Below are 27612 nucleotides of genomic sequence, written 5' to 3'. Positions count from 1 at the left end.
TAGAGCTCATAAAAACCAGGTGCCTTTACCCTTTTGGCTGGCAAAATTCTCAATGAAATGATTGCTCTTTCTTTTCTTTTTTTTTTGCCAACTTAAGACAGTGGGGTTTAGGGAGGGGGAAAAAGCACCCTTGATGGGAGAGCTGAATAATAAAGGTCAGTTCGAGAGCTATGGAAAATTCTGTGGTGGGACTCAAAGCCTCTTCGAGATTGTTTTGTAAGTAAGCAGCAGGGTGGAGTCAGACCAGGGTTTACGCCAAGACTTTACTCACTAGCTGTGTTAATGGTGGGGGCGGAGGGGATCAGTTTAATTAACTTCCTGTTTCATAGTTCCTCTGCTGTTAAATGGGGGTAAAGCTATTTATGCACATTGGGTGGAAGCACAGCCAGGCTCAGCCATTCCAAAGCGTGATCCTACAATAGTTACTGCAGGAAAGCATGCATGCACCCTTAGGGGCCAGTGTGTGAGGGGACAGGTGCCAGCATGACCCTGACTGCAGCACTCTCCGTGGGGTCAGAGAAGTGGAGATGGCTGGGTCCATTAGAAGAGCGAATGAGTGAAATTCTGAGGGTGCAAATAATGGAACACTAGGCAGCAGCTAGAAGACGTGAACGAGAGCAGTGGCTCTCCAGCTGTGGTACCAGGACCAGAGGCATAAACATCACCCAGGAACTGGTAAGAAATGCAAATTCATGGGCCCCACCCCAGGTCTAATGAATTAGAAAATCTGGGAATGGGCCCAGCAGTCTTTTAACAAGCCCTCCTTGAGGTTCTGATGTATACTCAAGGTTGAGAACCACAGAAGTAGAGGTACATATGGATAGATAGTAAACCATAGTTTAAAAAGGAGAGAATGAGGTTTCTTGTTCAAGGGAATTTATTTTAATTAACAGCATGCACATGCACAAAAAATACTTGATGATAGGGCCTCCCGTTCTAATGAGTTTCTTCCATATGAGAAGGAATGAGGGATAGAAGGAAGGAAAGAAGCTTTGAGCCTTGTCTAAATGAATGTTGATGCTGTGCCATGACATGGGAAGTAGGTTACACTCGGTTTTCTGCACCCAAGATTCTATACACACAAATGGACACCACAGGAAAGATGATAAGCGTGGCACTGATCAAATCCTCACCTTGTCTGGGTGAGGTTCTCAGGGCTACACCTGGACCACCACGCTGGACTGTCCCAGTCACCTCATGGCACACCTACTCATAGCATTCCTGTTTCAGTAATGAGGACACCAAAGCAAGAAAGCTTGGGAGACTTGCCCCAGATCACAGGGTTAGGGGCTTCTGGGGACACCTCTCCAGTCCTTCTCATCCTGTGGTTTAAGCTCAGTGACTCTCAACAGATGTTGCCACCCACGGAGCATTCAACAATGTCTAGAGATGTGTTTGGTTGTCACAACTGGGCCAGGGTATCTGGCATCTTGTGAGTAAGGGCAGGGATGCTGAAAAAAATCTTACAATGCACAGGACAGCCCCGCACAACAGAAGGTTACCCAGCCCTAAATGTCAGTAATGACGACGTTGAGAACCCCTGATAGACCTCCCACACAAAACCTCTCTTGTCTCCTTCAAACCAGTATTTGCCAAATTGTGTTTGCAAGATTACATGTGTGCCACGAGTTTTGAATTAGGTGTTCTGTGGGGAGAAGAAACATCAATGAAACAATAATTTATCCTAATGTGTGTGTGTTTTAACATAATATATAAATGCATTTGTGTAGTTGACCTGAATGTTGAGAAGTAGAATGGCCTTGAACTGGAGTCATGCATTTTTACTTTTGCATTTGAATACTGCCTGGCTGCGACTTTTCCCTTCCCCCTTCCTCAAAGAGGACTTTCAGCCACAGATGAAGTATATTCTGTTCTCTAGGTTTAGAAATAGGACCGCTACTGAAAGGAACGTGTCCCAGTCTTCTGGTGCCTTAAGACCTGAGGAAAAGCAGCAGCAACAACAGCAAACAACCCCAAGTCTTCTATGCTTCACGTACTGGAAGTCTGGAACCGCCGAGAACACTTCCCTAAATCCCTACCCTTCCTGGATTGTGATCACCCCTCGTTTCCAACCTTTGCATGTGCTCCATCATTTCAGTTTAGGAATTATCTCTCCATCATGCACGTACTGTGGCATCAGTTCAAGCTTGAAATGGAGGCCTTTCTTTAATTCCTGCTCACGTGCGCACACACAGCATCTATCTGTGTGTAGAGATTTTCCTAAGGGTTAGTTAGGGAGAAAGACTAAATCAAGAGTCATTTACCTCGCAGCCACAAAAACTTCAAACGAAATATCAGACATCTTCTTAAACAGTCTCTGGCCACTCAACCACAGGGGATTGGTCACAGGACAGTTCACATCTCCTAGACCTCCAGCCTCGTGCCACAGGGCTGCCCACTCCTGTCCTGTCAGGCAGGGGGTTTAGCCCCTTCCTTCGTGCCTTAGCTCCTGCTAGCACCCCGGCTATGTTGGGGGTGCCTCTGCCGGCATGTGCTCAAATCTCCCCCATGGCAGGACCCCTGAAGCTAGAAAAGCTCCTGTGTCTGCCCATGGACCCTGTGCCACAACCCACCACCCCCTGGGCACTGTTCCCTACAGGCATTCCTCGTAACCTCAAATTGCTTATCAATGTTACTGCAGAAGGAGTTTCTTCCTAAGAGGAACTCTCATTCATGCGTTAACACATGATGGTCCCTTAAAAGGGGCTGAAGATGTCAACTCAGGTTAAGCATCTCTAATAACCTGAGTTTGAGACTCATCCTACAATTAGCTATTTGTTGGGCACTCCTTCAGAGCTTGGCATCGGTTTTGTTCCCAGGGGCCTCATGATGCCGTGCCAAGTCCAACAAGAATTCTGCTCTCATGGAGTATAGGACCTCCATATTTAGTAGTGCCGTTTACTGTTCCTATGTAATCACAAAAAGAGAAGACTTTGCAAGAAAGGAATTCAGCCCTATGAGATCACACCACATAACAATCTGACCTAAACTGGGGACCAGGAAAGGGCATGGGATGTGAGGACGAAGGCGATTTTGAAACAGTGGTGTGCTGCTAAATGTGTACCAGCCGGCTCTCCAGTGGGTGGGGGTGGGGAGAAGAACAAGCCTTGACATGTAAATGTTCCCTGGAGACTATCGATGTGACATATCTGAATGTGCAGTTGGAAAGGCAAGTACAGTTACCGCCATTAGATGGCATTTCTACTATTCAGAAACGACCTTAAGGTCATAGATTCTGTGTGTAATCACTTACATGTGAAGCTTCAAACATCTAAACTCATAGAAACAGAGTTGAATGGTGGTTACCAGGGGCTGGGGGTGGAGGAAATGGGGAGATATTGGCCAAAAGGTACAAACTTACAGTGATAAGATGAATAAATTCTATGGACCTAACGTACAGCATGGCGATTATAGCTGACAATACTCTATCATATATTTGAAAGTTTCTAAGAGAGTAGATTGTAAATGTTCTCATTACGTAAAAAAAGTGGTTATTACGTGAGGCGATGGTGGTAATCATTCTGCAATATGTAAGGGCATCAAATCTCCACGTTGTGCGCTTTAATCTCCCAGTGTTATATGCAAATTATACCTCAGTAAAACTGGAAACAAATAGCATGGAAAGTCGGGCCGTGTAGTAAAATAATCAGGAAACGATGAATTTTCAGAACTTATTACTTTTGTTTTAATATAATCTAGTCATGCATTTATATGATTTTGTTTTTTAATAATAGCTCTGTTTAACAACCAGCATGTAACATTACTGAATATTTAACAGTCAGCCCTTACGAGCCTGTGCAGGCTGTTTCCAACACAGCACTGGAGGTTGAGTGGATTTAACTAGGCCTGGGGAGTCCACACAGGTGGGGAGTCCACACAAGTAAGTGCATGTGCAAGGCCTTGTGATGAGAGGGAGCTTGGCAAGGTCACTAAGGCTTTTAGTCTTTATCCTAATAACAAGTGAAGTCCCTGCAGGTTTATAAGCAGAGGTGAACTGGTCCGGCTGTGCCTGGGAAAGGCCAACTGTGGGAGGAGGGGGTAAAGGGTGTTGGTCCCATTGTCACTGAGTGGTGCAGGTAACTCGTGGGGAGAAGTGTTCAGGTGCTGAATGGGGCTACATGCTATTCAAATCCCTTTCAATTCTGAAATTCCATGACAGTCAAAGAAAGACGGATGCTTTTTGAGGACAGGTAGAAGAGGTGAAAACTGATGAATTAAGAACCTGGAGATGGTGTCTTGCACATCATGTGCCAGCAACTTGAGGCCCCCCGCCCCCCTAAAAAGCTTATCTTTAAAGTAAATAGCCACAGGAAGCAAAGTGAGTCACGTGCTTTCTGTCTCTCTCTCCCCTCCTCATGGGCTTCTAATTTTAAAACATCACTTCCTCGAAGTGTCAGACAATTATATCGGCTGATATATTTTCACCGACATGATCCTAAAGAGGGTAATGTGAATTATTTATGTCATTCCCTCTTGCTGGGAGTGAACAGGACCGTAAACACTGCAACATTTCATTTTAGGAAATTCCTTCATGAGAGATTTCAGAGAGCATGACCCAAGATTCAGAAAACTGATGAATCTTCACAAACAGGAGGGTACATGACCTGCCAGAACCCCCTTTTATGTGTGGCTGTGGCTTTGGCATTGTCTCTGTGACCTTCCCCTGCCCCCCAGGTTTCACCCACAGCTTCCCGACTCCACAGCTGCCTATGTTGGGGGTGCCTCTGCCGGCATGTGCTCAAATCTCCCCCATGGCAGGACCCCTGAAGCTAGAACAGCTCCTGTGTCTGCCCATGGACCCTGTGCCACAACCCACCACCCCCTGGGCACTGTTCCCTTCAGGCCACTGCCACCCTGGTCATTCTGAAAAACAGCCCACCCCTTCACTGTCCAGTCAGAGTAAGTCCCCGTCAGTCCTGGCTGAGGCTAGCTTTAAGAAAAATGGCTTTGGAGACAGTCACATTCCTGCTTCATTATGTACTAATTATGTGACACTGGGTAAGCTAGAGAACCCGTCTGGGCCTCAGTCTTCTTATCTATACAATGGGAATAGGAATACTTCCCATTGGTGAGGAAATGAGTGTATCAAATTTCCTAGCACAATCAATGAATGATGAAATATTACCTTCTATGATTGTTATTTTTTATCTGCTACCGGCCTAACTTGCACCTATGTATTTTTGAAAGACCCATAAATTTACTCAATCATTCTGAGTGTCTATTGTATTCTGGGTACCATGTCGTCTGCATTCTCAAGCTGGGCCCATGATTCATAGGGGCTATTGACTGGATGCCTGTTCTCTTTGTCCAGAGATGCTTTTGGCACTTTTCAGAGAATATTAGCTTTGTGTTGCTGTGGAGTGAAGTGCTAGACATCTACAGGGAGTGAAAAGAGACGTCCCTGGGCCCGAAGAGCCCACATTCCTGTGTGTCCACCCTGCTTTGGAGCTGCTGTCCTGTGTAGGCAGCTCTGGATGCAGGTCTCCAGTGCTTACTCCCTCAAAGTGCATTTTAATGTGAGTCTGTAACCCATTAGGTAAACATCCTCTTTCTTTTCTCTCTTACGAGTGCTTGTAAGGGAAGGAGACAGACTGCTATTTAATAGACACCTACTATGTATTTGCACTCCAGTTGGGTTTGACAGGCATGCGTCTCATTTCTTCTGTACAGTGACCTTGGGAAAAGACATCCTTCACCTGGTTTTGGAATTGAATTAGCTAAAGGTCAGAGAAGTTAAAGAACTTGCCACCAGGTCTAGCACTTGCCATGACACCAAAACCTGGCCATTTTGTTGCACGCAAGGCCATTAACCTACAATCTTGCAGTTTCACATTCTGGCTTGGAACCAACTTGTAACACCTCTCAGATCATTATAGCAAAAGCAACAGCATCGTCCTGTCAGAGGGAGTTATGACATCCCTTAGCCCCATCTTTCCCTCCTCTTTATTTGGTCCCATTTTACGGGGACCAGTCTGTGGACACTTTTGTCCTTTTCATAGTTGAGGAAAGCTTACCAAAAGGAAAGTTGGATGGACTCACCATTGGAGGCAACACAATTCAGCAAGCGATATGGCTCAATGACCTGCCCCGGCACTCACCACACGTCTTCTAGATTACAGCCAAGTCCCAGCTGCCATAACAGACAGCTCCATCAGACTTCCTTCACTGTCGAAATGTTTTATGTCACTGACTATTGAGACAGCACACCCCTTTCTGCTTTCCCTGTAAGGATCTTGGTCTGTAACGGTCTCGGTCTGTTTGATGGGTGCCGTGGTCAAGGAGAACCAAATCAGGCTGACGCAGGACAGGACAGGACGTTGCTAGCAGGAACCTGGAGACTGCTGGCTGGGGGACAAAGCAGGTGAGCAGAGCCCAGGTGGGGCCACAAGCCTGACTCACACCTGCTGCTTACACCAAACAATTGCAGGGTCCCCTGGTCTCCTTTCCTTGTGTTGTGTTCCCAAATGCTAAGCTCAGGGACGCAAGTCTCCCAGTGCCCCACGCCCACACCAGGAGTCTTCCTGCCTAGAGTAAAGGTAGCAAATGTGCCATTTCTTTGCTTTCTTTTTTTGTCAGCATTCTATCCAAAGACCTGGATGCTGATCTTTTGTTATGTACATTGCGAATAGCTTTTCCCAGGATGAGGCTTGCCGTCTCTTTTGATGATCAGAGGTTCCTCTTCCATTTCATATTGATTGGTAGTGGTTGCCCGGAGCATTACTTGACAAAGGGTTCAGAGACCATGGGCAGACTCAGGAAGAAAAAGCGCCATGATCTATTAAAGATGTCTGACAACCGCGAGGGCCCCCAGGACTGTCATCTTATAGCCCTGGAATAAGCTAGCAAAATTGGGTGGAACTCTGGGGAGAGGTGAGTGGAATGATTAAAATTCATGAAAAGAGCACGGGTAGTGCAGACTGTCAGCAGATAGTGGAAATACACACATTCTCTCTCTCTCTCAAGGAGGCAGGGAGGTTTCACCTTTTCCGAGGAGGTGCCATAAGCTCTAGATTTAAAGGATGACCAGGAGTTTACCAAGTAGAAAGAAAAGAACATCTCAAGAAAGGTAAATGGAGAGTGGGATGAACAGCGCGGTGTGCTCAGGGAAGTCCAAGCACTGTGATTGGCCCTGGGTCAGCACAGGTGTAGCCGGCGATGGTACGAGACAAAGCTGCAGCGATGGCTGTGTCGCCATGGACACACTCTCTGCATATTGAGAAGTCGAGACTTCATTCTGCTGCTTAGGGTGTCAGGTTGTGGTTCTGTCTTTTAGTTAGCTTCGGGGTCAAACTGTGTAAGATAATAAATGAGGCTTGAGAGACAAGCAAAACAATATAGGAACAGGAAACCAGGAAATGCTTAGAAATTAGCAGTGGTAAGATCGTAGCATAAACTAGGTCTTACATCAGGGAGCTGCTTTCAACCTTCATGATTGCCTTTAGCAGAAGCTTCTGTCTGAGGGTAGAAAGGAAGCCATGGAAGAGAAAGTTGGGGACTTAGCTGTGGAAAAACTGGGGAGAATGAGAGTAAAGGGTAATTAATAGGACCTCGGGCCCAAGGCTTGTGGTAGCAATCTAGTTATCAATCTTAGAGTGTGGGGGTAATGAAAGAGCCTGGGGGTTGGGAGCAGTCCTGGGCTATCATCTGGGCAGTTGGCTTTGTAAATGACGAGAAAACTCTATCTCCAGAACCAGGCAGAAGGTGAGATGCAACCAGATCAAGCTGACCTGACACTCAGAACTTTCAGCTGATGTGTTGCCTGCAGGCTTGCAGAGCTAAAGGGTACAGGCTGCACCACTGCAGAGGCCTGGGTTTAAATCCCCACCGGGCACTTTGTGTCTACGAGATCCTGAACAAAATGGGCTCCTTCCTGAGAAGTTAAGTGGCCCTGGCAGGTCAAACCAGGTTAGTGGCGAGCCCAGTGAGTAATGGTCTTCCTGGCTGTAGGGAGGGAGCTCCAGGTTGTCTTGTCAGCTCTGCCAGCTTCCTCCTTCACACAGACAGGACTCTTAGAATTGAACCAGGAAGGAGAGATTTGAGCAGTCCCAGAGCCTGTCCTAGACTCACCAGTCTTGTGAGCTGTACTCTGTGCTCCAGCTTTGATGAACCTCACGTCTGTCCCACATCCCTGGCCTGTGCCTCAGTTCTCAACAGAAAGGGCTCAGGTATTGCCCAGCTGAGGTATGGACCTTGGCTAAGTGTCGGGGGAGGGGAACTCTCTGAGCACCTACTTCCTCTTCTGCAAAACAAAAAGAATAATTCCAATGTCGTGGACTGGATATGAAACTTTCTTAAGAGTATTGGTGAAAGGTACATACTACACACCAAACATGTTTGCTAAGCGCGAGTGTCTCTATGATGACGAGGATGGTGAGGAGTCATGCATTAGTGGTCTTACTAGCCCACATGCTCTAGAGAGAGAAGAGCAGGTGTGCAAGTTTGTGTAAATGGAAGAGTGCAAGGCAGAATGGGAAGAGATATCCAGCTAGAGAAAGAGACAGTAGCTAAGAAGTTTCTTAGCTAAATACTCAATGTCTTCTCAGTGGCTTCAGGAGAAGGGTAATCTGATTATTATGCAGAGATAGTATGCGAATGAAGAGCATGCAAATAAAGGAACTATTAGAGAGACCTTGGACAAGTCCAGTAACCCACAGGATTCATAGCATTCCATGGCCTGTGGCACCTTCCATGTTCTGGGTAGGGGGAATTGAAAACTTCCCCTTGTTGACTTAGCTGTGTTAGTTTGTCTTTGTCTCGAGATCTTGAACATTTCACATACTGTATTTTATTGTAATTTTCTGTTTATCTGTCTTGCTCACCAGACAATGAACTCTTTGGAGGTGAGGATTATGGGCGTATTTTACCTGTGTTACCTGGTACAAGATAGGCAATGTGAATCCTTGTGTTTGTGAAAAGAATACAAGTTGACTGTACAGAAACCTCTCTGATAGAGGATTTATAAACAGTTCTCAAAGGACACACAGGAAAATGCAGTTTCTTGGAAAGGGGGTAAACAGAAAACAGTCAAACAAACTGAACATGTGTGTAGAAAGGGCAATGACAGCATGCATCATCGATAGTATTGGTTGGGTGAGTAAGAAAACCTTTTGACCAACAATCCAGGAACAGAATAGAAGCAGGAGGAGAGAGATCCCACGTGGAATGATGGAGGCAAGGCTGCCACAGGCAGACTTAGTGAGCCACCATTTTTAAAAGTGCCTTTGAAAAGAAGGTTGGATGAAAGAGAAGAATTTGTGCAATTATAATGTGTGGTTTTTTTTTTTTTTTTGACTCTTATCTGCTTCTCTCACAAGCTATTTTTGGTAAATTTGCATTAACTTTCTAACAAAATGCCAATTAAAGCGACTTTTAATAAGCTGTGCTTAAAAGACCGAATCCAAAGAGGAAAGTGTGAGATCAACACGTCAGTGTAGGAACGAGATTCTTAATCCTACTTGGATAATAACTGAAATTCTCAGTTGTTTTCACCTGCGATGGTGACATGTTAAATGGAAAAGCAAAGTCTCCAAGTGGTGATAGGAACGCGTACATCTAATGCTGGGCTGACTTTCTTCCTTTGTTTCCTTTTGCCTTTCCTTCTGTCCCCCCACCAGTTCCTCTCCCAACAGGACTTGCTTTCCAGAGAGTGTCAGATGACATCCCAACATGTGTGTTGATAATCTAAACTGACAATCCACTCAAGTCTGTGTTGACAGTGTGAATGTTTTACATGACATCAACATTCACTCATTTCTGGGAACAGGACTTAAGGCTCTTGCAGTATTTATATTTGGTTGCAGGTGCTCTGGGCAGAGCTCCAATCACATTCATGACTCTTATTGAGGAATAGCTTCAAAGTGGAACCAAAGATTTAACCTGGTCCTACACGCACCTTTCCAGATTCTGACTTCTTTTGTGTATCTCCACGTCTCAGGACATTCCATTCCTCGTCCCTTCCTTGACTGTTTAATTCCTATCCATCCACTTCGTCTCTTTCAGGCATCACCTGTCTGAGTCCCCAGAGAACCTGTGCTAACCTCGCTTGTACTCTTAATCCCCCTGAATTGACATATAGTCACTAGTCAGACCCCCCCATGTATCCTGTCGGTCTTTACTCCATTGACTGCGCTATCCCTTCTAACTGAGGGACTGACTGATGCCATAAATGCCCAGTGTACACCTGTAAAATAAAGAAAATTAAAAAGTAAGACTAGGGAGGAAGGTGGATAGATACCTACATACATAGTTTATAGATAGATACGGATGATAGATGATGGGTGGCTATGGATAGGACAATGAATGGGTAGATGGATAGACGGGCAGATGGATACATAGGTGGAAAATAGGGATGGGACTGGAGGAGGTATGGTGAAAGTGTGCAAGGCCCATGTGCTGTCTTATATGATGGCTCTTTTACTCTTCATGACTTTTCTATTCAATTCTAAGGAAACCTCTAAGGACCGTCCACCTTATTTTTATTGAATTAGTTGGTTTCCTTCTCTACTCTCTGTCTGAAATGGTAGAAGGTAAACCAATTTGCCATTACTGTTGAATTATTTTGCACTCAACTTTGCAAAGTCATCTATGACTGACTTAGTTTCCTTTGGGCTGGTATAAAAAACAAAATGTTTTTGCCAAGTATATGTGATTGCATGTATTAAGGGTTCAGGTGGTAGGAATTCACCCACTGTGTATCTAAAATGAGCTGTGTCACTGAGAATCACCGTTAGTCACAGCAGGGATAGAAGGGATGGCTGCCCCCTTGCCCTGATGTCTTTTCTGCTAAATGAAATCAAACTGATGGATAAAAGATGTCACCAAGAGGAAGTTCCCTGACACCCTGCTCCTGGCTCATATACTGTGTGTTAATGTGAAGCACTCATTACTCTTGCGTCAGACGTCTATGGAGAGATTGGGGGCAGCCACACTGGAGAGCAAAGATCTCCAATCCGCAAAGTTCAGCACAACACCCAGGGCCAGAAGGAAGTCCTGTTTTCTTTAGGAGTGAAATTTGGGATTTTGATGGAGGGCTAGCATGGAAAATGTGGCTCTTCCTTCCTCTCACCGTGGCTGTACTGGTATCAGATATGGAATTCAGACTGAGGCAATGAAATAAGTCCCAGGACGGGAGAGGCGTGAGTACCTGAGGTTAGTACACCTAAGGCTCACCAGGTGTGGGACCTACGACAAGTTATTCTTAGCTCCTGAAAAGTGAAGGATGAGGACAAAAAGCTCACTGAGTGATTTTATTTTGGAAGTTTACAAAGATCCTGAAAAGGAAACTGTATATTGAAAAATTTTTCTTATCTTAAAAATTTGAAATTTGACTAGATGACCAATTGTTGTTGTTATTATTATTATTATTATTATTATTGCCATTTTGCTCCAATATCACTAAGACTGGACTGAAGGATGCAGGTCTCACATACTAGGTCTCCTCCCGTGTCTTAACAGACCCACTGTTCCTCCACTTTCTCTCCTGACCTCTTAACACAGGTTTTCAGATTACATGTTACAGAGAAATTATTAGTTTGTCCATTACCAACAATTTCTTAGGAATTCTTCATAAACCTTGGGTTAAGTAACTTGGCTGTAAATATTAATATTTATACTAATGTATGGTGATATTGAAAAAAGACTATAGTGGGTTCTAGACTAATCAGGGGGATCACTGCATGAATTATATGCATATAAATGTCTAACCACTGTGCTATACATCTGAAACTAATATACAATAATACTGAATATCAACTGTAGCTGAAAAGTTCATTTTAAAAAGACTATAAAATATTAGTGAAGACACTCTCAGATGTCATCTTTCTTACCTGTGACTATGACTGTTAGCCACCCTTTCCTGGTCTTGGTTCCACAGCTGTGAAATCATGATGCACCTGATTGCGTGAGGTCTTATAAAGATTCAATGAGATAGTGCAAGGGAAGCATGCATCACAGTGCCTAACATATAAAATGCCCAGAAGATATCTGCTATCATTAAAATAAAATTGTCTGGAAGCATCTTACCTGCCTGAAGATCAGCGATGGCTATACCGTTATTAGTTTGGAGTTTCTTTGATTTCCTATGTCTCACCTAGTAGAGTATATTTTCAAAAACTATTCTGAAAATCACCAGTGCTCATGTCAGTCATAGAACAGGAAGACTTTTGAGACAGGAAATATGAGCGTTGTATCCTGTGTTTGCTATGGTGTCCTCCTCTCACCCTTTGATCTCCAAAGGGTCAAAGACCAAATTTTCCAGTGTGGCAACCAAGACCACCCCCAATCTACTTTCTCCAGCTTCAATTCTAATTTCTCCTCTGCATAAATATTTATGTTAAGAAGATGGCTCCTCCAATGTTCCTGTACCTGTTCATTTACTCCTTGATCCAAGGAAACTTCAGCTACAGGGACCTTTATGAAATGGAAGACCTGATGTTGTCCCTGTGAGTCAGACGGGAAGCTGTTGGAAAGTCTAGAGCAGAAGAAAATTCAAAGCCTTTGCGATCATCTACAAGACTCCGTAGCAAAAGAGGACATACAGATGGCCAATAGACATATGAAAAGATGCGCAATGCCCCTAACCATCAGAGAAATGCAAATTAAAATCATAATGAGATGTCATCTCACACCTGTCAGAATGGTAATCATCACTAAAGCAACAAACAAACAAGTGTTGGGGAGGATGTGGAGAAAAGGGAACCCTTGTGCGTTGTTTGTGAGATTGTAAATTGGTGCAGCCACTATGGAAAACAGTTTGGAGATTCCTCAAAAAATTAAAAATAGAATTACCTATGATCCAGCAATTCCACTTCTGGGTATTTATCTGAAGAAATCCAAAACACTAATTTGAAAAGATATAAGCACCCGTATGGTTCATTGTAGCACTATTTACAATAACCAAGATATGGAAGCAACCTAAGTGCCCATGGAAAGACGACTGGACAAAGAAGAAGTGGTACATATATATAACAGAATATTACTCAGCCATAAAAAAGAATGGAATCTCACCATCTGCGACAACATGGATGGACCTAGAGGGTATGAAGGTAAGTGAAGTAAGTCAGACAGAGAAAGACAAACCCATATGATGTCACCTGCAGGTGGAGTCTGAAGAACAAAATAAATGAACAAGCGAAACAGAAACAGAGTCATAGATACAGAGAACAAGCTGATGGTTGCCAGGTGGAAGGGGAGTGTGGCAAGCTGGATGACAAAGGTGGAGGGAGAAAGTAAAATTGGCAGTTACAGAATAGTCACGGGGATGTAAAGTATAGCACAGGGAAGCTAGTCAATAACATGGTAATTACTCTGTATAGTGACAGGTGGGTACTAAACTTTTCAGGGGGATCACTTCGTAAATTATATAAATGTCTAACCACTATGATACACACCTGCAACTAATATAAAATAATATTGAAGGTCAACTGTAATTGAAAAAGAAAAGGCTCCATAGAACCTGACTCTGCTGCCTGTTGGGTCTCACTTCCCACCTCTCTCCTCTTCACTTCTTCTACTCCAGCCATACTGGCCTCCTTTCTTTTCTCAAACTCAACAAGAATACGGTACCTCAGAGCCTCTGGATTTCCTCTTCCTTTTTCCTATAAATACCTCATCCCCAGGTTTCCACATGGCTCCCTCCTCTTTTTCCGTTGGGTGTCTGGTGAAATGTCAGAGAGGCTGTTTCCCTCACATACTATATAGAATAACCACATTTCCTTCGTCCCTTTCTGTCCTCTTACACTATGTTCTTTCGGTAGCACATTTCACACTGGATAAGTCTATACTTGTTTTTGAATGTATTCTATAAGGTCCATGAAAGCAGGAAGTTTGTCTTATTTGACTGTCATTGCCCAGAAGAGTGCTTTGAGCACTACTACCCATTATTACCTCAGAATGGCGGGAGCCCCCACCTGCCTCTAGAATTTCCTCTTGTCTAGAGTTCCCTGCCTTTGAGTTGAAATTTGGCTCAAATTTCTGGAACCAGTTCAAATCTACGATCTTGTTGAGTCCTTAAATGAACATCTCAGCCTATATTGGTCACTTGCTCCCCTAAATCACTGGAGAAATAGAAATCTTCCCTGTCCGTGGTGATCAGCGGTCTCATATGTTCAGAGTGGTGCATTCGGTTACGTGAGATGGGTTCTGGAGTCAAGTTGTCTGGCATCAAATCTTGGCTTGGCCATTAATGAGTTAGGTGACCTACTCAGCCCATCTCTGTGTCATCCCCTGACCTGTCAGAGAGGACAATGCCAGTGTCTGCCTCATGAGTTTGTTGTAAGGATTAAATGAGTTACATTCATCAAAGTACCACTCCTGGTACATAGTAGGTACTCAGTCAACATTTGCACTTATTTTTGTCACCTATATAAATTGTGCTCCAGTTAGATCAAAAAGCTCTGTTCTTTGTCTGCCCCATAACGTATGGCAGAGTCTTCCACACAGCAGGTGCTCAAAAACTCTGTTGACTTTTGGTAAAATTATATCCCAAAAGAAATGTCAGAAGAAATGTTTAGAAAATTATACCAAAACAGTTATCTTCGTAAAGCTGTTTGGGGCCTCAGAAAGGATAAAGGAGAATCTCAAAAGGAACCTCTGCACACTCACTCAGGAAACACTTTCCAAGCGTTTATTATAGGCCAGAGACTGTGCCTGACGCCCTAATGATGCAGCAATGCAAAAGGCATGCTTTCTTTTCTTAAGGGCTTTGTGGGGACAGATATGGGAACCCATAGTTGTAACACATGTGTAAAGGGTTGCAAGGGGTGTGTGTGCAAAGTGTTATAGTGCCACAAGGGTCAGTTCTGGATGGGGATGTACTGGATAGTTACGTTTTTCAGGTTGACTCAGGTAACCTATATTTCTATTTCTGTGTGTGCTGCACGACTGATTTTGAAAACGAGAATGGTGTTAAAATTGAAAATGGAATAAGGTCCCTGGGGAACAGGAGCAGAAGTGGTTTAGGGAGAATATACTGAAACCGATTAAAACAAGAAGCACAGATTGAACAAAAAGCATTGATTTCTTTAGGTTTTACTATAATCTAAAAACACTGTCCCAAGGATAACACATCGAATAAGACTTAGAATTTCTCCCCTTATTTTTCTAGCATGTTGTTAATGAAGAAATGTGCTTCTGTGCTCAATGGTCTTTTATTACAAAATTGTAAAGATGGCAGAAAATTGTAGAGTAGCTGGCCAGGGCCATCTTGCCTCCAGCTCCTTGGTCATGCTATTACTCTCACCTGTCTGCTCTGACCCGTCTTAGATTTCTATTTCCTCTGGCAATGTCTTTCAAAGAGAAAAGCAGAATTAAAATAATTTTCTGACAAATATAAGCTTACCATGTAATTCTAACCAATGCTTGTAGGAGATAGAAGAAAATGTTTGCAGCTCTTACTGTGAATTTACCAGATTCCAATTCCAGTTTTCTATTTACCACTGTACACATGTGCCTGGTGTGCCCACTGTAAACTTAGATCAATACAAGACCAATACACAAAACTCAATTGCATTTTTGTACACTAGCGATGAACAGTTTGAAAATGAAGTTAAGGAAACAATTCCATTTATAGTAGCATCAAGAAAATTAAAATAACTTAGGAATGAATTTAACAGAGGAAATAAAAGATTGTAAAACTATATAACATTGTTGAGAAAACTGAAGATCTAAATAAATGGAAAGATATGTATCAGAAGACTTAATATTGTTAAGATGACTATACTTTCAAAATTGATCTATGGAGCCAACATAATCCCCATCAAAATCCCAGAAGATTTCTTTGAAGAAATTGATAAGCCAAGAATGAACTTTATATGGAAATTCAAGAGACCCAGATTAGCCAAAACAATCCTGAAAAAGAGCAACGAAGTTGAAGAAATTACATGTTTCGATTTCAAAACTTTCTACAAATATACAGTAATCAAGACAGCAGGGCTCTGGCATAAGAATGGATATACAGAAAAATGGAAGAGAATCAAAAGAAAAAAAAAGAACCTCTTATGTTTATCATCAATTGATTTTGACAAGACATTTCAATGAGTAAAGAATAATCTTTTCAACAAAGGTTCTGGGACAAATGGATATACACATGCAAAAGAATGAAGTTGGAGCCCCTACCTTATACCATGTATAAAAATTAGCTCAAAATCTATTAGACCTAAATGTAACAGCTGAGACTATAAAAATGACATCACAACCCACCTTTAATTAATATTCCATATCAGCCCAATTATAAACTAAAGCATGTCTCTTAGAATTGATAATCTTGTTTTTTTTCTCCTTCATGTCACCTACACAAGTTCAATCCTTCTCCTACTGAACAGCCCTTTTTTGAAAATGGTTTTCATGTCTCTGTCAGTGTTCACTTTTCCATGCCAAGCATCTCGATGTCTTTCATTTTTGTCTTAGGTTTTCCATTTATGTTCCTGAGCCATTTTCCTACTTCTCTCTTAAAGTATGGTGTACAGAGGTCCAAGCCAGGCTACTCCAAGCCTGGCTGTCCTAGGCACCTTGAAAATAGGTTCTTACTTACTTTTCCCAACCAGACTTTAAGTTAGGCAACATTTTACAAATAACAAAATTGAGCTCAGAGAGGTTAAGATCTTGTCCAAGGTCACACAGCTGTGAAGTGACAGACTCAGGACTTGAAACCATGTTTAGTTTTATTTATGACTACTGAATTAATTAATAGACTAGGAATGCCCCATTTTTCTCAACATTGCAGGCAAACAAGAATATACTACATAGGCTGAAAGGATCCTACTGAAGAACTAAAATTCTCCTAGTGGTTGGAGGCTGTAAATCTTTGGGATGGAAGTTAGTCTGAGGCCAACTTTTTGTCATAATTAGAAATCCTTAACATTTCAGAGGGGCTCTTTGTTTGCTGAGCTGGCTACTCTTTCTCAAAAGTGAAAAGCAAATCTTTCATTTATTTTATTCTGTTTTTCTTACCACAGTGAGGTAGTGTCTGGGTGAGAACATTCCTTCATTTCTTGTTCCTTCTCCCAGAACACCCTTTCACAGAATGACTTTAAACTCTGGCATTTTTTTTTTTTTTAAACCGAAAAACACTTGGCAGTTATTTTGATGAGAGCATAAAATTTGCTTTTATGCTGAAAGATATTTTTTTCCAAAAAACTCTTCTAGACTGAACGAACTATGTGGCAGTGGGTTGAGAATGAAAAACGTGTAGCTGCCCTCGATTTGCAGGTCTGTGCCCTGTGACTGCAAGCACTGTCCCATGCAGGGGGTGGCCACAGCCCTTTGTAGACAGTGGGCCGCTGGCCACTGAAGGGATAAAGCCAGCTTTATTTTAATGAGGCAGCTGGTACCAGGGCTGCCCCAAGTCCAGCTATGACAACAAACAGGACTGTGGAAAACAGAATACAAATGACAGCCTTCTTCCAAAGACGTCCCAGAATTCCCTGGGTGGTGAGTCAGTGCCCTCCTCCCAATGCAGGAGATGGTGACCCAAGGAGTACTTGTCTGGGAGGCGACTCTTGGTTCCTATTTTTATTCTCAAAATGAAAAGTGAGGAACTGACGGCTCAATGAAGAACAGTGGAGGCAGGTCTACGCAGCAATGTCTCACTTCTCCAACACGCAGTTCTGCTGGAAGTGGAAGCAAACCCAGCACCAAGCAAACACTCATTTTGCAACTTTGTACACACCATCTCTGATCATGATACCCCTGGTGGGAATTAGTCATAACCACATTTTTATATATATATCTGACCTGAATATTTTGCATTTAAATGTGAATATATTATATCCCGATGTGAATATTGAATATATACACACACATCTGTGTATTCAAGTATTTTACACATAAAAAGGTCAAATCCTTTTCATTTGTAATAGTCATTTGTGGTAACTAATTGTAATCGCATCATATATACATGTATATTTTTATATGTATATATTTATATATAAAATATTGAATATATCCATATGTATGTATATATAAAACATACACTTTATGTAATATAATAATATAAGTATATAATAATATAAATATATGTAATAATATATATATAAATATGTACATGTACATAAATATGTGTTCAAATATCTTATAATTGAAAAGGTCAAATATTTAGAAGCAGACTTGGAATTTGAGCTCAGACCTATGTCATTCCGTGCATTTGCCACTTTGTCGCATAGTCTCACCATAGAATAGAAGATATATTCTCTTCCATAATCCCATTAGATTTCCTAGTATATCATAGAGTGAAAGAAACAGCTATGTTTTAATTGGGGACATTTTTTTCTTTTTCTTTCTAAGCCTCTTGACCATTAATAAGAGGAAGGTAACATCTCATCTGCTTAGTGCCTTTGCCTGACTCCACTCATTTATTCCCTCAACAATTATTTCCTGAACACAGGGGGTCATTTCCTAGGGGCTGTGGGTACAGCAGTGACAGTGGGAACAAGGCCCTGCCCTGTGGACCCTGGATTCTCGTGAGAGGGAGGGATAATACAATGGAGCCGATAATGCTTTTACAATATGGTGGGAGTTGGCACTAAATCCTTTGAAGAAAAAGAAAGCAGAGTAAGGGGTGTGGCTACAGACAGAGTGTGGCTGCATAGGTCAGGGGTCAGGCACTGCTCCTTGGCACAGTGGCGTTTGAGCAGACTGTGAATGAAATGAAAATGCGTACCACACAGGTGTCGGAGAGCATCCTCCAGGCAGACACCCATCAGTATCGCTTAAGGAAATTTCCCTGTAAAGGAACATTCCTATTTTAAGCATCAGTGTGTTTTTAAGGACTTCACTGTACTTGGGGCAGTCTGTCCAGTGAATGACACTGCGTACCACGAGGGGTACCATGCCTGCTCCCCATTACAGCCTGACCCACAGAACTGAGCTTAACCCGGTGACTGGGGAAATCCTTGTAACATGGACTGTTCTAGGGTGGGCCTGACTTTTCTGTAAAGAGCCACGAAAGAAATAGTGTAGGCTGCACAGGGCATGGGTCTCTTCCACAGCTGCTCAGCTTTTCCATGCTAACTGAATTTGTCTGTGATCCAATATGTAACTTTATTTACAGAACAGGCTGCAGGCTCGATTTGGCCTGTGGGCCTGGTTTATCGACTCCTCCTCCAGAGTGAACCCCTCAGCGGCCATTTGAGGTCTGGATGGATGTCTGCCTTCACATGAAAGGCACCCAACTGCTAGGCTTGTTGGTGACTTTCTGTCTTCTTGTCATCCCTCTTCAATCTCCACTGTCACTTCCTGCTTCCTGCTTCAGCATGTCCGAGACCCCTAATTTGGTGCTTCCTCTGTGCCGTGGGCTGGTCAATCCATAATCATGCATTAGACTCATTCCTAAATCAAGAGTAAATATGTTCTCAAGAGAAAATGAGTAAAGGGGCAAAGGAAAGATGCAAGTCAGCTCTGTGGGTAATGGGCTATGCTTCTGAGCACGAAATTTCTGGAGGGTATTCTGCAGGCTGGGCAAAGCCCTCTATCTGCCTTTTGTTTCCTGTGTCTTAGCTACTCTGGGTAAGGTAAATGAGACGGCACCATAGAATAAAACCTCAGATAATTGGATTTTATTCACCAAAGCCTCCAAATAGCTATTAGATTTTGTTTTTCTACACAGATTAATTTTTATGAGAACAAAACAAATATCCACAACCAATGAGTTACTACTGTGAATTGGTTGAGTTTTTAGTAAATGGAGTCTTTTCTCCAATACTGCGGTGCCATAAATTAATACAATTGAGATTGGTGTGAAGATGACCGCTGGCATAGCAGGATCTTGGGTGGCACTTCAGACTGGCCTTTGGTGTCACATAGGGGTGTCATTGGGCTGTCACAATGCACAACCATGCAGGGGACTGTTCACAACTCATCTGAACCAACATGGCGTCCCTGGAAGGAACAGTAATTGAAAACCAAGACTGAGCAGTCCTTTGACCTTTGGCAAACACCAATTCTGAGTCACAATCTCGTTATCTACAATGTGGAGAAGGCAACATCTACTTCCTGGGCATTTGGGGGAAAACTCAGTGAAGCAAAGTATGTGAAAACGCCTTGCACTATGCCAAGTACTCAGTAGGCGCTTCATAAATGAGATTTCCTTCCCACTGGATGCATGAACAGACTAATGCATGCAAAGCAATAAATCATAAAGAAATTACTTTCAGAAAATTATATTCAAACCACAGAAAATTAGGGGAAATAGGTTTGAAATCTTTTCCACTACAAAGCTAGAAGCAATGGAGTTTTCTTATTTATTTCAGTTATCCACAGATTTGTTTGTTTGTTTGTTTGTTTCCTATCACCCTCTGACATCTCTTGTCCTCATGTCCCGAAAAGAACTTCTTTCCCCAAGGCATCTTCCTTGTTGACGCTGGCCTGCAATAACTTTGAAGAATATCTTTCACTACACTCATGATATTTTTAGGTGATGAGAACATACCGTGAAAGAAAACTATGGAAAACAGCAATACAATTACTTGGACGTTAAAGATTTTATGCGAACACATGGGTCAGCATTCTGAATACCACATTTCCAAAACACAAATCTGGTCATGCTATCAAGCCACTCCCTAGCCTAGAAATTAGCTTTCAGGTCACGATCCATTTTGTCTCACAAAGCCCATCCCCACTTGCTTTTCAGGAAAGCTGTCTCTGATTACTCTCACCCACTTTCCCCTAACACAGTTGAGAGACACAGAACCTTGGACTTTCGTTTTTCTCCCTGCCACACCTGGATGTCTGTTTTATTACAGCAGTGGGAGGTAGAGGGCTACAAAACTAGGTGTCTTTGTCCCTGAGCCAAATTGTTAGGTCTTGGATTGCAGAGAGGGTACCTTTATCTTAATTCATCTTTGACTCCAGAGTCAAAGATGGAGTACATTAAGCAGGACTCAGTAGGCAAAGCAATAATGTTTGTTGAATGAATGTTTGATTCATGGTAGCTGTTAAATGCGGCCTCATCATTACTCTACTGACTCCTGATCTTGTTCTGGGTATAAATCTTTAAATAAATTTCTGGAATTTTCCTCCTTTTCTTTCATTTATTCTTTTCTCCTATATAATTCAAATAAATTTGGCTATCTGGTTTCTCAATTCATAGGAAAGTAAAAGATAAATCAAAACATGGCATTCTTTAGAATAGAAAGCTTAAGCATGAAAGTTTACTTTTACTCCCTTTTAAGAAGGAAGGGGGAGAAGAAAGTGGGAAGCAGGGGGCACCTCCCTTGTCTTAATCACATTCTACCTGACAGGCTCTGCACAAGGTACCTAAAGTGGGCGACGCCATGATGAGGTTACCCCATATGAAGAAACTGAAGGTGGGAGAGGTGAGCTACTGACCAGCGATCACCCAGCTCACAGGTGTCAGAGCTGGGATGTGAACCCCGCATGGGGTTCCAAACGGTGCGTGTGTGTTGTACATGTGTTTCACCCATGATGCTGAAAAGGAAATAACATTGGAGAACAGGGGAAGAAAAACAGATGTTTTTGAGTCTAGAGAATTATTTTTGACCATGGGTTTTATAAAATCCCAGGTTTCCAAGGAAAATGATCATGAAGTTTCTTGCTGGAATTTCGGTGTTGGAATAAGTTTCAGAGGTTGGTTAAACTCCTGATCCTAGAAAAAGTCCATTTAGACTAAGACTTCTGAAGCTAGTTCTCATTACAGGTCTCGAAACGATGTCTCTTCCTTGATATGTCTTTAGGTTAGTCCCCAGGGACAACCAGAAGCCACAGGAGAAAGCGGACGTGGGGCTTTGCCCTTCGTCAATGTTCTCACTTTGAGTCCCTCACAGCAAAAAGGAAAACGCCTAGTGCAGAAAAAATTTGGCAGTATTGCTCACACAGTTTAATCAGACCATATCATTGTTATTTCATTTCAATTCTTGATATCAGTGGTGTTCCTTAAAACAGAAAATTGTAAATTCCAAGCTATAAAATCGATCGAGTTTTCTGCCATTTCTTTCAGTTGGCATTTAATAACTGGACTAAGGTAATCTCCAACATATGATTGAATTCAACCCATGCTGTTGAGAAATTGAAAGTATAATCTACTTGGCAGGTTAAAAAAAGAGTCCACTTTCACTATGCGGGTACATGAAGTAGAATGGGAGCCGAATTCATCTTTTTGAGTCAGCACTATTTTTAAATGTTATGCTAAGCCTTGGGGGGAGGGGGTGGATACAGAAAAGAGCACATGATACTTTAGAAAGCTTATAGAGGGAGACAGGCATTGTCGAATGCAATACCTTATTTAAATACAAATGTAGTTGTTTGATGGATTGAAATGATAAAAGGAGGGATGTATAAATTCTGTCTAGAAGATGCATTGAAGGTTTTGCTAAGACGAGGATGCCTTATCAAGGTTTTGAATAACGTGCAGGACTTTTCCAGTTGTGAAAGGACATGGAGAGAGGGATTCAAGCAGGGGGAATGAAGTGCGAAAGTACATGGACATGAATGGGCGTGGTGGGTGAGGAAAGGTAAACGAACGGAGCAGTGCTACAGTCTGAAGGGCACGGGGAGGAAAGGCAGGAGGGTGGGCTGCTATACAAGAGATGAGATTGGGAGAAATGAGTCAGTGGCTATGATGGTGGGACAGAAGCAGACGCCATAAAACAGTAGGGTGCCTAGGACTTATATTAAAACTTGCCTCACACTAGTTTATTGCTTTAGCGTGATTTAGCTAAATAACCTATTAGAAAATCTTAAAACATTTTTAATTAATTTCAAAAGGCACAGTGAATGCTTTCCCATAGTCCCTATCTGAATATTAATCCCCACTCATTGTTCTTAAGTCTCAGAATAAATACAGATGCTTTAAATCCTGGATTGCTGAAGTTAACATTTTTTTTTTCCTAGGAGAAGGCGGAGAATAAAAAAGGGAAAAGACTCAACCCTGTTAAATCCTACCTCTAATTAAAATTAGGAGCGGATTTAAATTAATATCCAGAAATAAGCCAACAGCTCAAAGAAATGAATACAAATGTTAGGAAATGATTATGTTTTCCAGCAAATATCACTGATACTTTCTAAATACATCTGCTTCAGACTGGAATGACAAAGGAAGGGATGGCTCAGGGTGGGGGCTGAGTAAAGATACTGAAATTCTTGAGACTTTATTTCAAAAACCTATCTTCCAGGGACCCCAAAACGAACAAAAATTAAACGCACGGCCTCAGGAGTATCCCTGCACTTCCTCTCCATGTGTGTAAAAGGTCTCTTTTAAAAAGTGCTCAAGATATTTACAAACCTGGCAGGAATTCTGGGGACAACCTAACGATTTCTGTTATTAAGGCCCTGACCCATTTGCAAACTTTGAGTCAACACACACATTGGAATTGTGTGCCAGGAGTCCTGAGGGTAAGCCATTTCTTCTCCTGGTGCCTCAGTTCTCCCTTCTGTAAAATGGAAACAGCATTGTCATGAGGTACTTGAGGGGGCATCTATGTACACACACTGTGAAAGGGACACCGGCTCTCACTTGATGCCATCATGCTGCAGGGGAGAGGACCTTGGTTGTCCCCTCCCAGTTCCTTTGGACTCCCACATGCCTTCCTTAGCTCACGTTCCTCACCCCCTGTAGCTCTACTCTGGTTCCTTCTCCATCCTGCTGAGCTATTATCGTACATAAATGTCTTCACACACCTCCGTTGATCAAAATCTTTCATTGACTCCCTGTTGACTGTAGAATAAACTGTCACATCCCCTAGCTCTGCAGTCATGATGGAACCCAGCATATCTTTCCGAAAATGGGCTGTTTGTCTCGCAGTTTCTAGTGACTGGACCGTGCCAAGCTATCCCTTTGGGTGTTCTCACTCCCTGGCCGATAGTTCATTCTGCTGTTTCTTACTCCATGAAAACAAACATACAAAACACCTCTGCAGACGACTCCCTGAGAGTCAGGTGCCCCTTCTCTTTCCTCCCATCTAAGTGACCGTCCACCTTTGACTGTGGACTCCTTGAGAAAGGACCCATGTTCTATCACTCTTTGTCTTCAGAGCTGAGTTTAGAGTGCGGCATGAAGCCCATGTTTGATAAATGATTGTTAGATTCGATTATCCAGGCTGGCTGTCAACCATTCTGAGAAACACATGAGTGCCCTCTCTCGTCTTCTCCTGGCAACTCTGAGCGGCTTTAACCCAGCTCAGCAGGGGGTGGGGCCAGTTCATTTTGTCTCAGCATCTGCAGGCCTGTGATAGGGGGTGGCAAGGACAGTCATTCAGAGGAAGTGCCTCGGACTCACAGAAGGCCACACACACGGGCTGCCACACACACACAGGCACACACACACACACACACGGGCTGCCCACAGACCCTGGGGATTTTTACCTCAGGAGCTGCGAGTCTGTGGGAACAGAGTCCCAGAGAGCAGTTTCTAGGCTCTCAGCCTCACGTGGAAAGGTGTTGGCTTGGTTATTAGATGCCCATCAGCTGTGATCAGATGGCCGTCCGCTGTGTCTGGGTGACCATCAGCAGTTACCGGTTAGTCATTAGCCACTAATATAACTACCGTGGCTACGCTAAGGGGTTGGTGGGTGGGTGGGTTGGTTGGCAAGAGAAGCGGATGGCGGGTTGCGACTAGCAAGTGGGGTTAGCAAGCGTGGATGGCGGGTTGCAGATCGTGTGGATACTGCATTTTGTGTCTTACCAGGCCGCCAGTGAGACTGGGGTGCAGGAAGGCCCCTTGTTGGGGTACTGGCGGATGTTTGCTTTTGTGTCTTGACCAGCCGCCAGCGAGAATATAGTGGTATGACTCCCCTATCCATGGCTCCGTGGGTGTTCCTTTTTGGCCTCACCATGTCCTGCGTTCTTGTGCGGGGAGCGGGAGCTGAGACCCTGCATGACAGAGTCATTGTGGCAAAAGCATTTCCCAACACTTTTTTCAGGAGAAAGAGACTGTTTTACATAAGAGTGACTTTGGTCGCACTTCAAACATGCGATTCTGAGAAAAAAGAAAAATCAGGAACTTCTCTTTAAAGGCTTTCCCATTCTTCCCTGCCTCTCTACACTCAATCCAGTGCTTTTCTGCCCCAGGAGGCTGTGGGATCAGGACACCTCTCTTTCTGAACCTCTGCAGCGCTCCCAACTGCCTGTGGTGTGTAGAGTCTAATGCAAACCTACTCACTTCTCACCCACAGCCAATTTTGGCTTCAGGTCTCATAACTACCCTTTTCCCTCCACGCCAACTCAAAATGTACTCACCTGCACCAATTTTACTCAGCATTCCACCAATTTGTAACCCTAATATTCTCCCTAGCATCTAATCTATAGCAGTAGCATGAAAAGAGGAGAGTACACAGGCATTAAAATTAATATGTATTGAGGCAGGAACTGTCTTGCAGCCTTTTGAAACCTGTAAGGCAGGTACACTTTACCAGCTTTTACGAAAGAGGAAACTAAGCCCCAAAGGAAAAATAGCTTACTCGTTTCTCAGGAGTCCTGAGTTATTAGGGCGAGGTCAGCTCTGAACCTGAATCCCACTTTTCCACCATACTACAATACGTTTGGTCCTTTCTTCAAATGACCCCAAAATACACCTGCTTCAGGAAGACACGACCAGTTACAAATGTAAGTCAAAGCCCAGAAAAAAGAATTTGTGATGAAGAAGCAATTTAAGGCTCAGCGACAAGTTGTTTCCTCTGCCATTCTGATTTATCACGCTTTTAGCTTTTCTTGGGTTATTTCTGCTTAGTGAAACGTCAATATCTTTATGCTCCACTCTTTTATTAAATATATTAAACAGGGGAATTGAATTCACAAAATGTACTTGAAAAGTACAAATGCTCTGCAAACAGAGGCAGTATTAGAATTATATCACTGTTATGAGTTTTTCTCTTGCTATAGTTAGTGGGTTTGTTGCTACGTCTAATCTGACTGTTTTATTACACCCATAGATTTGATGGAGCCTGCTAATTCCCCAATATCCATTTGTTTCTTCCTTTGTTTTGATGGAACTTTGGGTGTTTGTTCCGTGGCAATGTTTTCAGCTAAAAAGTGCATTTCCCATTGTGGGGACAGAACCCCAAAAAGCAGTTTCCAGGCTCTCGGCCTCACATAGACAGGTGCTGGCTCAGGTAGTAAATGGCCATCAACTGTGATTGGATGGCCATCAGCTGTGGCTCGTTGGCCGTCAGCTGTAACCAGTGAGCCATTGGCCACTAATATAACAGCTGTGGCTACGCTAGCAGAAAAAATGGGGGCTAGCAAGAAGATGGGGGCTGAGCCTGCAAGTGGAGCAATGAGGGTTGAGAATTGTGTGGCTCCTGTTTCCTGTTTCTCCAACCCAGCCACCAGCGAGAATATAATGGTATGACTCCCCTACTTATGGCTCCGTGGGTGTTCCTTTTTGGCCTCACCATGTCCTGCGTTCTTATGTGGGGAGCAGGACCAGAGACCCCGCAGGCCTCCCTGCACAACACCCATTTTCCCTAGTGAATGGGAATGACCATGTGACCCAATTTGGGGCAACTTTAATACAAGCAGAAATCTGTGGCTGGCCTCTTATGACTGATCCTTAAATAGTGGCCGTGGCTGGTCAGTACCTATTTTTCCACTGTCCTTTACTTATTTGTTTGTCTGGCATGTAGACATAATGATTGGACTGGAGTATCTTTGACTACGGGAATAGTATCAACATACCCACAATAAGTTCATCGCCAACATCCCTGAGCCAATAAACCAAAACCCAAGACACTTATTCTTGAATTTCTTGTTAAGTAAGAAAAATATAAACCCCTAACTTGTTTAAGCCACCATTACATGGATTTTCTGTTGTATGATGCTAAGCTCAATCCTTGGGTGACACGGTCATTGAAAGGAAGCAAATTATATTGTGAAAGTCCTGGGCCGGAACTCTTAAGATCTCTTAACCGATCTTCAGCTGCATTTTCCCCTATCAAGTCTCTACATTTCAGCCAGAGGGGTCTTTCCACGGCCTTGTTTAAAGTCCTCCAGCAGATTTTCATTGTCCTGAGGATAAAGTCCCAAGCACTTGTTGTAATTAAAAGTCCCTCTTAGGTCTGGCCCCTGCCTGCCTCCCGGCCCCGTCACTACTCTCAGTGCCGCTCGCTCTCCCCTGCTTCAATACATCACCTGGTCCTTTGGCTTTACCTTCTGATATGCTGCTCCGTTTACTGGCAGCATTCTCCCCCAGCATGACTCCCTCTTTAAATATCAGAATAAATGGAACACTGCTTACAAATCCCTTCTAGACTGGCTCCTTTCATGCCACTGTGACAACTTGCAATTACTTTCCCGCTGTGTTGCCCACTACACACTAGACTCACTGAGAGTAGGGGCTGCGTCTGTCTTGTTTAGTGTCACATCCCCAGTATTTAGTGTAGTGCTTGGTGTAAAGCAGGCACTCAGTCATCATATGAGGGTAAACTTGAGTGAGTTTTCTGTATTTCTCAGAGTTTGCTTCTGGGAGAAACCAAAATTAAAGTCTTAAGTGCAAATAATTGATTTGGAAGGTGATCCCAGGGAAAAAAAAAAAGATGGGAAGGTGGGTAAGCCAGGGAGAGAAGGAAAGGAAGTTATGAGGGTGAGTGTTAACAAGCGATGTCTTACAGTGGGCACTGTGGGCAGCAGCTCATCCCACGGAGGAAGTCTGAGAGACAGCATCCCACA

General features: G+C 43.1%; 1 protein-coding gene across 1 annotated transcript in view; it reads right to left on the bottom strand.

The window, feature by feature from the left end:
- The window catches only part of CLNK (cytokine dependent hematopoietic cell linker), a 160674-nt gene extending 153878 nt beyond the window's left edge, over positions 1-6796 (bottom strand). Inside the window, exon 1 of the mRNA XM_019716570.3 lies at positions 6040-6796. Within this exon, the coding sequence (XP_019572129.3) occupies positions 6040-6042 (3 nt within the window). The 5' untranslated portion in view covers positions 6043-6796. The remainder of the gene's footprint in view (positions 1-6039) is intronic.
- Positions 6797-27612: the final 20816 nt, after the last annotated feature.

Source organism: Rhinolophus sinicus, chromosome 1 (assembly GCF_057876585.1).
Source record: "Rhinolophus sinicus isolate RSI-liver-muscle chromosome 1, RSI-T2T, whole genome shotgun sequence".
NCBI lineage: Eukaryota > Metazoa > Chordata > Mammalia > Chiroptera > Rhinolophidae > Rhinolophus > Rhinolophus sinicus.
Note: the sequence above shows the minus strand (reverse complement) of the source record. Positions and strands in the feature narration are given on the sequence as shown.